General features: G+C 50.4%; 2 protein-coding genes across 2 annotated transcripts; both read right to left on the bottom strand.

Annotated features, from left to right (window-relative positions):
* Positions 1 to 6148: 6148 nt before the first annotated feature.
* LOC136494103 (probable aspartyl protease At4g16563) lies at positions 6149 to 8055 on the bottom strand. Its single transcript, XM_066490248.1, has one exon. It carries the CDS (start codon positions 7864 to 7866, stop codon positions 6331 to 6333), a length of 1536 nt encoding a protein of 511 aa, XP_066346345.1. The 5' UTR covers positions 7867 to 8055; the 3' UTR covers positions 6149 to 6330.
* Positions 8056 to 13375: 5320 nt separating this feature from the next.
* On the bottom strand, positions 13376 to 17035 carry LOC136492206 (bifunctional adenosine 5'-phosphosulfate phosphorylase/adenylylsulfatase HINT4-like). The gene is made up of 7 exons (XM_066488305.1): positions 17008 to 17035; positions 15833 to 16026; positions 15686 to 15732; positions 14144 to 14220; positions 13954 to 14020; positions 13770 to 13847; positions 13376 to 13695 (listed from the first exon to the last, which is right to left on the bottom strand). The coding sequence occupies exons 1-7, from the start codon at positions 17033 to 17035 to the stop codon at positions 13593 to 13595; spliced, it is 594 nt and encodes a 197-aa protein (XP_066344402.1). The 3' UTR covers positions 13376 to 13592.
* Between the last annotated feature and the right edge of the window lie 231 nt (positions 17036 to 17266).

The following is a 17266-nucleotide window of genomic DNA, read 5'->3' on the forward strand; positions in this document are numbered from 1 at the left end:
GCTGGCGACCCTGAGTTTTGACCTGGGCCAAAGGGGCCATGTAAATACATTAGGACTTACATCATTGTACCATGACACTTGTGGCCGTCGAGGGCTTTTAAAGTACTTGTGTGTATACGCTTTTAATCGTTTTTATTGTATTTTCGAGCCTCTGCCCTCTGTCTCGTCTTTGAACATATCTCTTGCAAAAAAAACTTCCTCGGAGCCTAGGCTACCCTTTGGGCAAAAGGTGGTGAGGGAGTTGCCGTAGCCCAGAGGCATAGGCTGTCTCGTGGCTCGGCCGACCTTTTGGCCCTGAGACAGACTTTTGGTCCTTAGGTTTTTTACAATTAATTTGTCAGAGTACGCGAGAGAGTTTGGCATAGAATTTTTTTTCCGAAAAATGACTAAAAAAATGGTGTATGGGACTTAGGGGGTCCCCCTTCTAGCCCCCGAAGGAGGCTCAGTTCTACAGGGGCAGAGCCGAGTCTCCCTTATAGCGTCATCGTAACGCTGATCCCCCATTGATGGGCTCGGGGGGTTTCTCAAAAAATTAGAACAACTAAAGAACGCTTCTTTATTGTATTTCGAGAAATAATATATACAATGCTTGGGAATTTAAGGGTAGAAGCGACGTAGCTGTTCTATGTTCCAAGCATTGGTGAGGATTTCGCCCTTCTCGTTGGCTAGCTTGTAGGTCCTGGGCTTTAGCACTTGGGCGATGATGTACAGCCCTTCCCATGGCAGGGTCAGCTTGTGGTGGCCCTTATTGCTCTGCCTCAGTCTCAACACCAGGTCACCCACTTTCAAGTCTTGGCTTCGAATGCGCCGTGCTTGATAGCGTTGTAGGGCTTGCTGGTACTTGGCCGAGTGTAGTAGTGCAACGTCTCGGGCTTCCTCCAGTTGGTCGAGGGTGTCCTCACGGGTAGTGTGGTTGCTTTGCTCGTTGTAGGCCTATAGCCTCGGAGAACCATACTCCAAGTCAAGACTATGTCGTCGAAGAGCCCGGGGCCTCTGGCGGAGCCTCGAGGATTCTTATGATCTACGGCCGTGACTAGATCGGCCTCGAGGACCTCATACTTCCCCTAGCGATCCTTTTTCTTTTTCTTAGGGAGGTAGGGGGCTGAGTCCCCGGGGGCCTCGTCCCTTCGCTTCCCCTTGATGTCATCATCGGGGAAGGTGGCCCCAACAGCCTCTTCGCCCGAGGCAAAGTTGGTGGCGATGTCGAGGAGCGCGGCCGCCGTGGTTGGTATGTTCTAGCCTAACTCTCGGACCAGGTCTCGGCAGGAGGTGCTGGAGAGGAATGCCTAGACGATTTCTGAGTCGTCGACGCTAGGCAACTCGGTGCATTGCTTGGAGAAGCGTCGGATGAAGTCTTGGAGAGACTCGTCTAGCCTCTGGCGATAACTCTTGAGGTCCTAGGAGTTTCCGGGGCGCACGTATGTGCCCTGGAAATTCTCGACGAAGACCTTTACCAAGTCACGCCAGTTGTTGATCTGCAAGGGAGGGAGGTGTTCGATCTAGGCTTACATCAAGTCTGACAGGAACAAGGAGAGGTTGCGGATGATGAGCAGGTCATCGACTGTGCCACCTAGCTAACAAACTAGGCGGTAATTGGCCAGCCACAGCTCAGGGTTGGTCTCACCGCTGTACTTTGAGAGGTTGACCGGTTGCTGAAACCAGGCTAGGAAGTGGGCACCGCGAATGGCCTTGCTGAAGACTCGAGGGCCAGGTGGCCTAGGAGAAGGACCGTGGTCCTCCCCACTATCGTAGCGACCGCCTCAGTGTGGGTGGTAGCCTTGGGTAGGCTTATCGTTGTCATGGCGCTGTCGCCTGCTGACCACATCGTGGTCGCCTTGTGCCTCACGTCGGTCGCTGAGGTGGTCATGCACCGAGGGGGCCTTGTTGGCTTTCGGTGCCTGAGTAGGCTCGGGACGAATCGAGGCCTCTCTATCCTACCGAGGCGGTGCCGTGGGTAGCTTCGAGGCGCCCTCGCGCCGTCGAGAGGCGGAACTTTCGGCCTGCTGTACCATGGTGGTCTCGAGAAGGTCTCAGAGCTCACCATGGACCTATCGCCCCTCCAAGGTAGGGGGCTCGGGCATTGTCCGGAGTAGCATCGCTGCTGCCACGATGTTCTGGCTAGCGCGATTGAAGATAGGGGGTTGCTCGCCCCCTTCGTCGTTGTTGATGCGGTGGTTGACGTTGCAAGCCCTCCGTCGGGCTGCTCTGCCATCACCGCGACCCCCGCTGCTTTTGCTCGAGAGTGTCTCGGAGCTGCTGCAAAAGGAGTCGGTCTTGTTCAACCTTGGCCTGAAGCTCACGGAGCTGCTCCAGGTCTAGGCGTCGAAGTTCCTCAGGGGCGGGGTTCTCATTTCGCGCTGTCGGGGGCTCGACACGTGGAGGTGTGGCGTCGCCTGCCCCCTTGTGGGGCGGGGAGCGATTGCCTGTCCCTTCATCCTCATCGCTCGCGCTCGGTGCCCCGAGCTCAACATTGAAGCACTCACAAGTGGGATCGTAAGTGTCTTCGTTGTTCGAGTCAGAGTAGCCGAAGCAGTAGTCACTCGTGGCCATGAAGCGCCGCATGGCTTTAGGGTCGCGAAGCCCGGAGAAGTCCGCTCTGGCCCACGCCTCGTCCTCCTCTGAGGAGTTAGCGATGAGGTCGAGGGCAAAACATTGGTGGCGTCCTAGGGGCTCTGCGTGAGCGAAAGCGTAGGCGGCGGCATTGCCCAACCTGAAGGGGTACGGGGATGGTGTCGTCGCCGGGCTTCGCTCTGCCAGAGTCGACTCCTCTAGAGGTGGCGGGGCAGAGCTTGATGACGGGGCGTTGTTGCGCGCCACCGGCATCTTTTCCTTACCCAGGCTTAAGCTAGATAGGTCCCCAGCCAGGGACTCTATACCAACAGCTAGGTGTGGGATACTGGCGGAGCATGGTGCGTCGCCCTAAGCTCACACGGTGTCGGGGTGGTCCTGCCCGCGTCGTGCCTAGCGAGCGCGACGAGAGCGGTGGCCTGGGCGCCGCCTACGCCTAGGCTGCTGGTGCATGATGTCGTCGTCGGTCGATGGGGCTCTAGGTGGGAGGAGTACCATATCGTACTTATATCCTAGAGACATGAACTCTAGGCTCTCGAACCAGATCACTGTGCCAAGACACAGTGGTCGCACAGGGTCTGCCATACGGAACTTGTTGGGATGACTAAGCGAACACGTAGTATGGCCCCTACCTGGTGCGCCAACTGTCGATGTTTTGGGTTCGGTGGGTCCTCAACCGACTAGTGAAAGTATACTGCGTGTCCCTAATACCGGATGGTGATGCAAAGAGATACAAGGTTTATACTAGTTCAGCCAATAGGTGCCCTACGTCTAGTCTGAGAGAGCGATCTTGTATTCCTTGCACCGAGGTGCTTGTAGTAGGGGCTTACAAGCTAAGCAAGAGAGGGAGCTAGTCCTAGGTCTCAGCGTAGAGTGGCGTGGGTTGCTTGAGATGTTGATCTCTTGTAGTGAGGGAGCGTGCGTGTTACAGAGCGTTGTGCGTTGCTTGCACGTGTGAGTCTCCTCTCTCTCTTGAAGCGGCCCTGGTCACTCTCTTTTATAGTCGAAGGGAGGCATAGGGGCGGTATATGTATTTGCTACGTGGCGTTTTGTGAGCAGAGGCGGTATGTCTGAGCCCTGCAGCTCATCACTGTAGCGGCATGGTCGGTGGAGCGGTCTTATCCTCGGTTCACTGGAGTGACGCGCGGGTCACGCCTGATTCTGTGCGACGTGGGAGCTCCTGTGGTGGCATGCGCGCCTTCTTCTGTTGGAGGCGTGCTGGTCACTGTATGTTTGACCGGCGCGGAGAGCCGAGGCTGGGTAGATGCGACGGCGTGGGTGCGCTGATTCCAAGGCTACAGGAGCTCGGCCCTGTGCATGACGTGGGAGCTCCTGCAGCTTGACGCAGGGCATGGCGCGTACTGCGGACGACGTGCCGGTCCTAGAGTGCTGACAACGTAGAGAGCCGAGGCCTAGTTGGTGCAGAGACTGAACCATTGTGGGAGGCTCGGTGGGCGCGAGTCCCGAGGCTATAGGAGCCTGGGAGCGGATAGCCGAGGCTCGGAGGGTGCAGTTGGTCTTGTACGTTGATTTCGAGGCTACAGGGACCCGGACTTGATTTTCCACGCCGTGCTGTCCTTGGAGCAGGGGTTAGGCAGCACAGTGCAGCACGGGTGTCAGCCGTGGGCACAGTGCCGAGCATAGCGGCCTGTAACCCCTGTCCCGTCCTGTCCCGGACGGCATGGCGTCGATGTGGCTCCCGTCTCGTCGGCCACTCCGATGTATCGTGCCGTCGTTCGGCTGACGTCGCGGAAGTGGTTGGACGCATTAGTTGGACGTGACGTCCCATCAGAGAAGTCGGTCAAGGCGGCGGTGACGGGGTTGATGCCGAGCCAGCTTCGAGCGAGTCGATAACTGGGCGCTCGTCCGAGGCCTCGTGGCGTGGGGCCTCGGACGAGTCGGAGAATCGGTACCTCGTCCGAGGTCTTATAGCGCGGGGCCTCGGGCGAGTCAGAAAACCGGTACCTCGTCTGAGGCCTTGTGGTTTTGTTCTGGGCCGAGCCCGTTTCGGGTGAGCCCGGATATTGTTCGAGGTGGGCCGGGTGGTCCAGCCGGGCCTCGGATAAGGTGGGGGTTTGTCGGTGGTTGTCTCTTGGCTTCGATATTTACAATGTCTAAGCGATTTTTTCAGTTCTTACTCAGAGGACTCATTTTTATGGTACCCGACAAATAATATCAATATTTATATCTCTATAAATAGATTTATTATGAAAATATATGTTGTGATTAATCTAAGAATATGTCAGCGTGTTCGGCTGGGCTTATACGATCGTATACGATCGTGGATTATAAGCTGGAACAGTATTTTTCTCTCACACCAAACCAACCAAATCAGCCGACAGTAAATAATTCACGATCGTTTACGATGAAACGAACAGACTATATTTTGTTCCATAAGCATTATTACTTTTTTTTTTTGGTATATATTTAGTCAAACACGTTATGAGCACTTATTTTAGGACGGACTACGGTCGTTTCTGACGCACGTGGACCATGCAACTTATGAACCTCGCCCTGCCTTTCCAGCTGGAGACAAAGGCCGCCAGCTCATGCTCGGCTCACCACTCCACACGTGCGCAGCCACTCCCGTGGTCCGTACGTACATCCATTCATTTTCTCAGCTTTGCAGCCTTGCTCGCCTGCAAAACCTGCCTGCCACTGTACTCTCCGTCCTCTTTTTCTATCCTTTTTTTTTTGACAAAATCCACTGGCTTCCCGTGCAAGTTCAAGTGTGCAACAGCAATCAAGGTGTTTTTTTTGTTTAGACCTGCATCATGGTGTTTTTGTTTACTCTTTCCGTCCATTCGTGTTCAGGTTCGTTTTTTTTTTCTAGACAGACAGAGAGAGTAAGGGCGCGTTTAGTTGCCAAAATTTTTTGGTTTTGGTTACTGTACCATTTTCGTTTGTATTTGGCAATTAGTGTCTAATTATGGACTAATTAGGTTTGAAAGTTTTGTCTCACGATTTCTCCCCCAACTATGCAATTAGCTTTGTTTTTCGTCTATATTTAGTACTCTATGTATGTGTCACGAGATTCGATGTGATACTTTAGGTGAAAATTTTTGAAATGTAAACAGGGCCTAACCTGCAGCAAGGTGCCAAGGTGTTGTGCGATTTCGAATGCCATTGCTCTCCAGCGTGGGACGGGCCGCAGATCTCGGAATTTGGAAACGGAACCAGCAACAGCATCAGCAGGACAATGATTCATCAAATGTGCCAAAGCTTCGTGTCTGTTTACTGCTGTCTCCCTGTTGCTAGCAACCCGTGGAGTCCTTCTCGATCTTGGACTTGTTTAGATTGCAATTTTTTTTATCTGAACACTGTAGCATATTTCGTTTGTATTTAACAAATTTTGTCCGATCATAGATTAATTAGGCTCAAAAAATTTGTCAGGTGATTTACAACCAAACTGTGCAATTAGTTATTTTTTACCTACATTTAATGCTCCATGCATGTGTCAAAAAATTAATATGATAAAAAGAGAGTGAAAAAACTTAGGATTTAAAGGTGATCTAAACAAGGCCCTCGGCAACAACACAGGTTCCCACAGCGCTTGACAGACAAATTGAAAATACCGGGCTATTAAAGATTTCATTTCATTTACAACAAGAACGACATGATTAGACCGAAGAAGATACTAGTACAAGTTATTACAACATACGCGGCGGCAGTGGCTCTGGCTCTGTACAAGCACAACCAGCAAATGCTAAGCTACGTCTGGGTGAGTGGGTGATGATACAATACAAGTGGAGAGTGGAAGCATCACCGGCGAGACAGCGAATCCCACAGGTCCGTACACCGGCGGCGTGCGAACCCGACGCGGCCGGCGTCCACGTCGTACACCACCTCGAACCCCTGCTGCTGGAAGTTGCCCAGCGTGCCGGCGGGCCCATCACCCTCCTCACCGGACGCGTCCCCGCCGTTCATCAGCATGAGGCACCCCACGTCGTCCTTCCTCTCGGCCCCTGCCGCCTCCTCGCTCTTGAACCCCATGAAGTAGTTCCTCCGGGGCAGCGCCACCGTGGCATTGCCCCGGAAGTGCAGCGCCAGCGGCGGCACGCCGCGGTCCGACGCGGCGGCGTAGTGATAGCAGAGCGTGAGCCCCGTCTGTTCCTCGGCGCGCTCGGCGCGCCCGAACCCCGCCGCGGCCATCGCGCGGGCGAACGCCTCGGCCACCCGCGCGTACGTCTCGTTGGGCAGCATGGTGAAGGTGGTTCCCGAGTCCACCACCATCCCGCCGTTCCCGGCGCGGTCCACGCGCGCGAGCTCCGGCCGGGCCTGGATCCTCGTCGCGCCTACCGAGACAGCCTCCAGCGCCACCGAGTAGAAGTACGGGTGCTTCGGGTTGTGGAGCAGCGGCGTGTACACGAAGCCGTCCGCCTCGGCTGCGGCGCCGAGGCCGGCGGCGGCGGCGTCTGGGCTGCGGCCCAGGATGAGGGGGCTAGGCCGGATGAGCCGGTCGGCGCGGAAGGAGTGGGACACGAGGCAGTACGAGAACCTGCCGGAGAGCTGCGGAGCGAGCTGGCCCGGCAGCGAGAGCGGGCCGCGGCCGAACCCCGCCACCCCGACAGGCTCGCCCAGCGCCGTGTGCGCGCAGGCGAAGGTGAAGTTGTCGACGGCCACGCTGGACGCGCGCGCGCCCAGCCCGACGCGGCCGCGCCTCAGGTGCGCCACGAGGCTGCCGTCCCCGTACGCGTAGTACAGCGGCGGGCACGCGTGGGACGCGCCGCGGCACGAGCCCGTCTCGATGTCCTCCAGCGGGCACCCCGCCGCGGCGCAGAGGTCCGACGGCGGCGCCGAGGCGTGCGCCGCGGAGCAGAGCGGCGACGCGCAGGGGACGCGGCGGGAGTCCGGCGGCGGCGGCAGCGGCAGCGGCGGCCTCGAGTGGCCCGGCGACGGCGTGGCCTTGCCCTCGCAGAGCATGCAGGTGAAGGGGGCGCAGGGGAACCACACGAGGTCGCTGCCGGTGTCGAGGAAGAGCGACACCGGCGCAGCGGCGGACGCCGGCCCCACGGACAGGGACAACGTGTAGTCGCTGCCCGGGGAGAGCGGGAGCGAGAGCTGGCGGTGGCGTCCGCCGTGAGGCGGCGGCGGGCTCCTGCGCGCGCGGTGCCGGCCGTGGCGCGCGGCCGAGCGGAGCGACGAGGAGCGGAGGAGGTGGTGCACGGGCGTGGCGGTGTCATTGGCCCCGCGAAGCGAGGAGAGCAGCGTGTTGGTGAGCGGGAGGAGTAGTAGGCCGTGGCATTGGTGTTGGAGAGCGAGGACGAGGAGAGCGGCCAAGCAGCAGAGGAGACGCATGGCTGCGGCGGTTTGGGTGTGAAAATCCTCGGTTTTTTGGGCGTGGCGACGGTGGACTCGGGAGGTTAAGGTTTAGCGGGGGCTTTTGAAGCGTGGAGACGGTGCAGCGGGAGGGACTGGGGCCGGTTGGCGAATCTTATCGCGCGCCACGGTGGTCGGTGGGACTGGGACTGGCGCAGTCCGTCCGGCCGGGGACGGTGCATGGAGGCCACGCAGGCGCGGCCGCCGCTTGGTTTTGACGTGTGTGAACAAAGGTGGATCACGGTCGCGACCTCGCGGGCGTGGCTGTGCAGCAGTCGGGTTGGCCGGCAGGGAGGGAGAAGAGTGAAGCGAGGCAGCAGCGAGCTGATGCCGGGGAGTTGCACTGCCAGCCACCGGCTGGTTGACCTCCGCGACACGGGGGCATCGATTCGTCATCTCGTGGGCGACCGTCTGTGACGCAATTCTCGACTCGAGGGGAAATGACGATGGTTTAGGCCCCATTTAGATGCTACCCAAAATCCAAAAATTTTCAAGATTTTCCATCACATCAAATTTTGCGGTACATACATGGAGCATTAAATGTAGCTAAAAAGAATAACTAATTGCACAGTTTGCCTGTAATTGGCGAGACGAATCTTTTAAGCCTAAATAGTCCATAATTGGACAATTTTTGCCAAATACAAACGAAAGTGAAGCCAAAAATTTTCACATCCGGGGCCTCGAATGCTGTACTAGGCGTACTTGCATGCATGATGAGTTCCAGAAAACCTGCATGCATGTCTTTCTTTCTCTCTCTCTCTTTTTCACTTGAGTTGAGAAAGCTGATCCGTTTTTTTTTTTTGTTTGGAAGATTTAGCTCCTGAGTTCGTAGCAAGGACAGCTATGCATTTGATTGAAGTAGAGAAAGCTGTTGCAACATACGTACTACAACAAACTAAAGGCGTCCTGATAAATTTCAGGAGGACGCATGCAGTGCATTGGATAGAGAGAGTGATTAGATTACCCGTGCTTTTAGGTGAACCCCGTACTTTCTTCGCTTTTCCGGTCTCCTCTTTCGTGTAGGAAAATACGTTGGGGCTACCGTAGACGATGCAAAGCAGCAAGCCAAACAAAATAGATATACAAGAGCCGAAAGGCCCTCAATAGGATAATCAGGAACCCACCGAAGTGGATTAGTTCGACTGATCTTTCGCCTCAGAATAGTGTCAGTTCCCGTGAATTATTAGGCGCCATCATGGCAGCGTTATCGTGAGCACAGTTAGCTGGAACCGGTGCGCCAACCAAATAAGTATCGCGCAAGGTTTTTGCATTTCTACATGTTGTGAAGGCGTACATGCAAAAACAGTTCTTTTTGCCGCGTTTGATTGGGCAGCAGCGTCTGTCCCTGTTCTGGCGCGCTCCTCACTGTAGCAATGTATACGCGTCCCATTTGAAATACGCATTCCGCAAGGTACATTACGGACATCCTTGTAGCGTTACAACAACTTGTAACGTAAACTATACAAGACGAGAGGTTAATGCAGGGCCGTTGCATCCTTTCCTTGCCTCGGAAGCTAACAACTGCTCTCTCAGACTCGCCTTCTGACTTCTGAGATCCCAAATAGTACGGATTAGGGATTCGAATTTGAAATCACGTTCACTGGCTCTGCGAAACACCGAGCCGATTCGATTCGATTCGATTCGTCGAATTGCGGCAGAAGAAGACGAGCGTTCGTGCAACTAGCTGATGTACGGGGACGGAGAGGGCGAGGCCAGAGACAGAGACAGCGAGGCCGTTGTCACCTTCCTCCTCCGCCGTCGCGTAGCCTGTCTCGGATTCCAATGCCATTGCCACAACGACAAGGACTCGCATACGGCGGGCGGCACCGCCACCGCGGCAGCGAAACTGTTCTGGACATCCGGACATGAATGCAACGAGCGGCTCTGCGTCTCTGCGCTGCGAGTCTGCATTGGCTTTGGCTGCCCCTGCCTGATCAATATGACGTGATGATGGACAGGTACGGGACCGTACGCCGGCCGGGGATAACAGCTGTGGATAGCTGGCCAAGCTGGGTGCTGTCGTATGGCGTGGGCCGCGTGGTCCGTGCTCGAGGGCCCCGGCCGATGGACGCTTGCCAAGAGGCTAGAGCCTGGTACTACGCTCTGGTTTGTTGCCTTGTTGGTCCACACTCCACAGCCGCGAATGCAAAGCTGGGAAACCCTACAGAAAGAAGTTGCCCTGCTGTTCACGATTCAAGAACGCAAGCGTCTTAAGCCGAGACAGTTGCCCTGCTGTTCACGATTCATGCACTCATGCTTTGCATGTCCTCTCTGCCGTCACAAGGTAACACGGACGTTATTGGTTTTTTGAAAGACATCTGGCTGTTATCTGGGCCAAGTTAACATAGCCACCGTCCATTGGCAGATCCAAAAATATTTGTTAGGAGAGGCACAATGCAAAAAATAAGGGGGAGAATCCCTTTTTATTTTTCACTTCAAATGACTACAAACTTATAACGAGAGCTTAGGAGAGCTCCATACATCCGGCGGCGATAGTAAGGGCTCGAGTCTCGGCTAATCCGATGCTGGATCCGCCCCTGCCATCATCGTCTAGTGTACCGATTGGTGGTTTGCTTTGCTACGAACTCGACCATACTGGCACGTAAATTACAACTTAAAATATTACCTAAGACCTTGTTCGGCATGGCTTTGAGTGCGCGGATGAACCGAAGCCGATGAAGCCAAAAATTATGGCTTCAAAGACTTCTAATTAATTTTGAGATGTGAGAGAAAATGACTGGACATAGTGCAGGGAAAAGCCGAAGCCACCTCAAGCACTACCAAACGGGGAAAACAATTGCGTGCAGTCTCCCTACACCGACGTCTCCGCACAAACCCACTTGGATGGATGCCACGCATCCGAGGATGTCCATCACGTGGCCATGGGTAGAGTTTTCAGTTACTTGCTAACCGTCAAAGTTTTTGAACCCTCGGCCATCGAAGGAGCTGCACCACGTCTGGCCGTGCGATGGATTTTATTGGAACACGTAGCTTCCATCCGAGTGGGCCTACACGGATGTGCCGGTGCAAGGAGATTGCACCCAATTTTTTTTTCCCCAAACGGGGAGGATCAACCCACTAAGGAGCCATTGAACATGACGAGTAAAGAAAATAGCAAAGGCAAACAGACGTGACACTTCAAAGATTGTCCGACTTTGCGTGCACGAAAACAACGAACGAATGCAACCGAAGTGCAGAACACACAATACGGGCCATCATCTTTAGATCGTATCATGATTTGGCTCATGCATGGGACATGAAGCCTGCTGTAGATATGGCATTTTCCATGATAATTGATAAGAAACCCGAACCTGCACTGCACTCTTACAACTGAGGGAGTTGAAAAATCTTGGGTATTTCGCTGGAGTACTATGTGCTACTGCCTACTGGACACTTTGAAGTGCGACAGAAGCAAAATTTGCAAAACAGCACGCTTTTTGAAAGCACGCATTTTGCTTTGGAACAAAGCGAAGGCAAGAGGCACTCCATCATTTTGTATTTGTTTGCTTGCAATCATATAGGGATCAACCATTGTTCTATCACTTTACCATACAAAAGTATCATCATCACCTGGTTTTCCGCTTGCCTGCTGGTGGTGGTGGAAGCTGGTACAGGCGGCCACAATATTTTCTGGGAAAGAATTGGCACATGACATATTATTTATTTTTTCTAACGAGATGGTTTGTAGTAGTCTAGTAGACAGTATATTAAGCAGTAATCATACGGCATCAAGCCGCAATAATACACAACTCTGGCAGCCGGGCAACACAACAAGCCGTAGCAGGTAGTGTAGACACTGTGGAACAACAGCAGAGGGACGATGGCAATTATGCAGTAATAAAAAGATATCTTAAAATGGGGCAAACAACTATTAGTGTTCGCCAAATATCGCTGCAGGAGTGCAGGTTTCCGTGCCTATCACCATGGCAACAAGTGCCTATCTCCGGTACTTCCAATAATGCATTCAGATGGGGGCCGAAGTGCACAGGCTGCATTTATTTACAAGGCCTTGAAACAGAGCCCTTGTTTAGTTCGTGAAATTAGGATTTTGGGGCTACTGCAGTACGTTCGTTTTTATTTGGCAAATAGTGTCCAAACATTGACTAATTAGGCTTAAAACGTTCGTCTCGCAATTTCCCACCAAACTGTGCAATTAGTTTTTCTTTTCGTCTACATTTAATGCTCCATGCACGGGCCGCAAACATTCGATGTGACAGGTACTGTAGCAACTTTTTGGATTTTGGCCTTCAACTAAACAAGGGCAGAGATGTCTAAGCCCTCGTTTAGTTCCACCTCAACTTTCAAAAAGTTGCTACACTACCTGTCACATCGAATGTTTACGGCACATGCATAGAGCATTAAATGTAGACGAAAAGAAAAAACTAATTACACAGTTTGGTGGAAAATTGTGAGACGAACGTTTTGAGCCTAATTAGTCCATGTTTGAACACTATTTGCCAAATAAAAACGAACGTGCTACAGTAGCCCCAAAATCTAAATTCCTACACCTAAACACAGCCTAACTGTAAAGAATCATGTGACAATAGTGATGGCTAACTGGGAGCAATCATATGATAATAACCCGACCTGCATAACTATGATGACGCAGCAACATGCCATGAACCAAATCCAAATGTAGGTTGCGTTCCTTTTTATAGAGGCTGTCAGACCCAAAAAGAAACTGCAGTTCAGGTTCAGCCATATGCGAGCTGATCAAAGAGACCTCCAGTTATAACAGTTAACACCAGTGCAACCATAGGCTCATAGCACGTCTGTATCTTACTCCTATCCTCAATTAACTCTCACCGTTGGTTTTCGTGCCGAAAGTTTAACTCGATTTGTAGAAAATACATGCAACATTTGTATCTCTAAATAAATTTATTAAAAATTAGATTCAAATATCTATATAATAATATTAATTATGTATCATAAATATTAATATTATATATATATAGTCAAAGTTGTTTCTCAAAAAACAAAACGATAGATATTTAAGGACGAAGGGAGTAGTTCTTTATCACATTCTTCATAAGTACTACTTACTTCCTCCGTCCCAAAATATCTATCGTTTTCGTTTTCCGAAAAACAACTTTGACAAATTATTTATTAAAAAATATTAATATTTATGGTACATAATTGATACCATTAGAAAGATCTTTGAATCTAGTTTTTTAATAAATTTATTTGGCGATACAAATGTTGCACGTATTTTTTACAAATCGAGTCAAACTTGCGGCGTGAAAACCAAAAGTGACAGATAATTTGGGACAGAGGGAGTAACTTCGTAATTTAACAACAAAGTTCTACCACGCATTTATATGCTGCTCATTAGCATCTATATTCTATTTGACTGAGTTACAGTTCTTAAAGCACAAAGGATAGGGTATGATTTCTTAACTAAAGTAATCAGGTAGTTCCCCGTGCATGTTGAGGCGATGGACGCTTATTTAAATTTGAATACATAGACAGGAAAGAAAGCTCAGTGTAACTTCTAGAGTGGTTAGTTTCATTTAGTTCAACATTATCAGATCTAGTCTTTTAGAAGTCCAAACAGTTACTACAATACACAACACGCGCCAACTGATGATTACAAAAGAGGGAAGAGAGTAAATATTCACATAATGTACAAATAGTGATTGACCCATAATAAGAACACAAAATAATGCAAATAAGCAGGGATAGCAGGTATCAGTAAAATATCAATGCTAACTGTATACTTCTGCTTCTGGTTTTATTCTTTCCAATAGCTTTTCAGCTTCTATAAACCCCCCTAAAGGTCCCAGAGGGGTATATTTTACTTGCCTCCAACTGTCATATAAAGCGGCACAAATAATTTTAGATGGCAATTAAAGCTCTGATTCAAAGGATCAATCTTACTTTACCTGGGGATAAATGGCAGTGCCAGGCAATGAAGATGAAGGTGATCAACACTATTAAATGGGGGCTGATGGAACCCAAACCTACAATGCAGACTACATATGTAAGAGAAATGACAGTAAAAATATTGAATAAGTATCTTGACTCTTGAGATATACTCCCCCTGTTCCATATGGGCTTTTGAAATACCTGTGTTCCTCAGAATTGGGAGCATCTTGATTGAGCAAGTCTTTCCCCACCTTCACCATGTGGCTGACTGAAAGACAACAATAAAAGAAATGCAACAGCTCACTCTTCAAGTCTGGCTTGCACTACGATGCATAGTGAAATGCAACATCAAGCAGCGTTCATATGATGAAAGAAGCCAGAGAGTACCCACCTAACTGGTGATCATCTTTGGTTTTGTGGAGGCTATTTACAGTTGGTATATGATCAATGGGTATGACAAGATAGTGCCTACAAATATCGCACAGCATAATCACAAAACAAATATTCAGGCAAATAAATTGGGCATTTACAACGCAGAAGTACAAGCTCTCAGAAAAAATAATATAACAACGAAGGCTTATAGTCCCAAGCAAGTTGGGGTAGGCTGGAGATGAAGCTGAACAAGAACAAAAAAAAAAAAAGAGGATGAACAAAGCAGAATGAGGTACTAAGCCCTGGTTTAGTTCGCGAAATTTGGAATTTGGGGCTACTGTAGCACCTTCGTTTTTATTTGGCAAATAGTGTCCAAACATTGACTAATTAGGCTTAAAACGTTCGTCTCGCAATTTCCCACCAAACTGTGCAATTAGTTTTTCTTTTCGTCTACATTTAATGCTCCATGCACGGACCGCAAACGTTCGATGTGACAGGTACTGTAGCAACTTTTTGGAATTTGGGGGTGAACTAAACAAGGCGTAAAAGTAGTAATAATGAATCAATAATTTCTTCTGGCTGTGAATAGGAGAACCGAGCTCATGTTTAGCCCTATGAGTAAATCATGTGAAAATTCGATCTAGCATGTCTAACGCTTATCAAACACAAAACCAGCAAGAACCACAAGAAGACTTCAACGTATCATGCTGTTTGCATCACCATCATGAATCATGTACTTCTCACAAATTATTATGTTTCAATTGTAAACCAACTATGTCATTGCTACATGAAACTAGAACACTCAATTATAAAGATATACAGTATGTTGTCCTAGATACGTACTACATGAAACTAGAACACCCAATGACCCAATTATAAGATATATAGTATGTTGTCCCAGATACATAGTAAAATTTATGATACTTTCTTGTGCAAATATTCCTTTCCTGACAACTTATTGCAAGGAAGTGTGATGCTTCTGCTCATATGAATGCAGAAGTTCATATAGATGAACATGAGCCTGCGTATAGCACCTCAACACTACTACTAGTAGCCCTCCAATGTCCAAAGGAGCACTTATGAGTTAGTGTTTGACAGGATACCCAAACTCATATAAGTAACAATTAAGGTGAGACTGGTATAGATGGTCAGAAAAAATGCCAGCTGATGTGTCTGTGAAAGTGAACGAAAACAATGGAGACATAATCTATAACAAAGGTAAAGTTCTGAGGACAACCATGAATAGCTTCACTGCTTCAGGATCACATAGATACTTTGAAGTTAGAAGAAATGACAAGCTTGGGAGGGCTTAAGGCAATGAATTAAGTGAACGATTACAGTCACACAGAGAACGTAGCAGCCTAGCACACAGAAAAATAAGCTCCAATCGAATACTTCCACCATTCCCTACAAAAAAAAAACGCATTGCTTGCAATGCTCGCCAGATGTTCGACGAAATGAACCTACGCCTTACTTCATCCGACTGACTCGTAACACGACATCTAGACCTATCCAAGCAACAGAGAGCTATACAAACGAACAACAACTCCTCAGCATGTACCTGAACGCCGACGGGTTGATGTCGCGGAACGCCACGACCTTGTCATCCTGCGCACAGGGAGAAAAACAAACAAAAAACAAAGGGGATTTACATTTTCTGCAGCGAAAGCAGCACTAGATCGGAGGTGGTACATGGGGACAGCGGTACGGAACGGAGTAGAGGAGAGCGGTGGTGGAGGTGGGGGCGCGGCTGGTGGGAGTGGGACTCCGCCCGACGCGGGGTGGACTTGACCGATTCAACAGCGACGCTCCCGGACGCGGCGGCCGGCTCGGGGTCCGGGATGCCGCCGCCGTGTCGGTCGTCGGAGTCGAAGGCTAGTTTAGGCTTCCATGGCCCAGGAACTGAGGCCGGTTCGGCGGTTAGATATGGGCGTCCGTAGGCCCACTTAATGGTACTGGGCTGGGCTCAATGAGCAGCCTCTTGAGGCCCTCCGAGGCTCTGCAACAGTAAGTAGGGATTTTCCTTCTCATTTTGTGGTACTAGTATAATAATATAATGTATTGGTCAACCGCATAAACATAAACTGTATATAACTGTTGAATGTTGATGAATATATACGGAGTAAATGCTAAGGATGGAGTGAGGAGTCTTCCCAGCATTACGTAGGATGTACTAGCAAATTTAATTTTCACTTGTATCTAAGGAGGATTGAACAGGACTGTACCACTTGACACGCAACGAAACTTAACAAGGTAAGGTTCCATGGCGCGGGAGTTTCAGCAACCGTGAGCCACCACGAGTTGTCAAGAACTTGACGAGACCGGCAGGTTTGAACGTCCGGCGTGGAACGTGAGGAGGTCTGTACTACACGGCTCCTTGTCGGTCCATACTTACGACCGACTCAGCCACACAGGAAATGCCGACGTCATGCATACACACACACACTATAATATGGAAAACCAAAGATGTGCACGCCAGAAACGGTGGATTAATTAGTACCTCCTGACCTCGTTGCTTGGCTTCGGATCACTTTTCGTGTGATGGTTGCCCACGCAGGACGATCAAGGTTTTATCTCACTTTTCTATATATTGTCCAGTGCCTATCCTTGAACTTTTGGGAGTTGGGACATGTGACATGCATGTCCACGACCTTGTTGACTTTCCGCCTCGTGCAACTCGATCATAACCTGCAGACTTGACCGAGGTTGCAGACGTCCACGCGTCGCCATGGGCGGCGGTTGATTGGAGATGGTATTCACGTACAGAGACCACGGTTCCTTCTTGAGCTTAGCTTGTTCGTGCATGGCCACGTAGATTTCTTGCGCACGCCTGTGGAGCACCAAAATGTTTGAATTCTTGGGATCATGTATAAAATACAGTACATTTGCGCAGACAATTCAGAATGACCATGGCGAGTACGTACAGTACCGTTTAATCGTAAAAGAAAAGCTCCTAGCTAGGTCGTCGAGCACAAATACACAAAGTTAACTTGTCTACATACTCCATAACGTTGTCATCGGCGCACGAACCTTCGTCGGTTGATCTAAAAATCCACCGGCCACATATAAATCACAGCGTTTTGTCAACACAAACGTACAGTGGCGGCCTGGTGCGCACGGATCCATCGAGTCGAGGGAAACA

The sequence above is a fragment of the Miscanthus floridulus genome, chromosome 11, assembly GCF_019320115.1.
Source record: "Miscanthus floridulus cultivar M001 chromosome 11, ASM1932011v1, whole genome shotgun sequence".
Lineage (NCBI taxonomy): Eukaryota > Viridiplantae > Streptophyta > Magnoliopsida > Poales > Poaceae > Miscanthus > Miscanthus floridulus.

Coding starts and splice junctions, on each gene's coding strand:
- LOC136494103 (XM_066490248.1), bottom strand. CDS start 7,866: ATGCGTCTCCTCTGCTGCTTGGCCGCTCTCCTCGTCCTCGCTCTCCAA.
- LOC136492206 (XM_066488305.1), bottom strand. CDS start 17,035: ATGGTCATTCTGAATTGTCTGCGCAAAT. Junction 14,221..15,685: donor ATCAACCCGTCGGCGTTCAG/GTACATGCTGAG, acceptor CGATATTTGTAG/GCACTATCTTGTCATACCCA. Junction 13,696..13,769: donor GCACTGCCATTTATCCCCAG/GTAAAGTAAGAT, acceptor TTTATATGACAG/TTGGAGGCAAGTAAAATATA.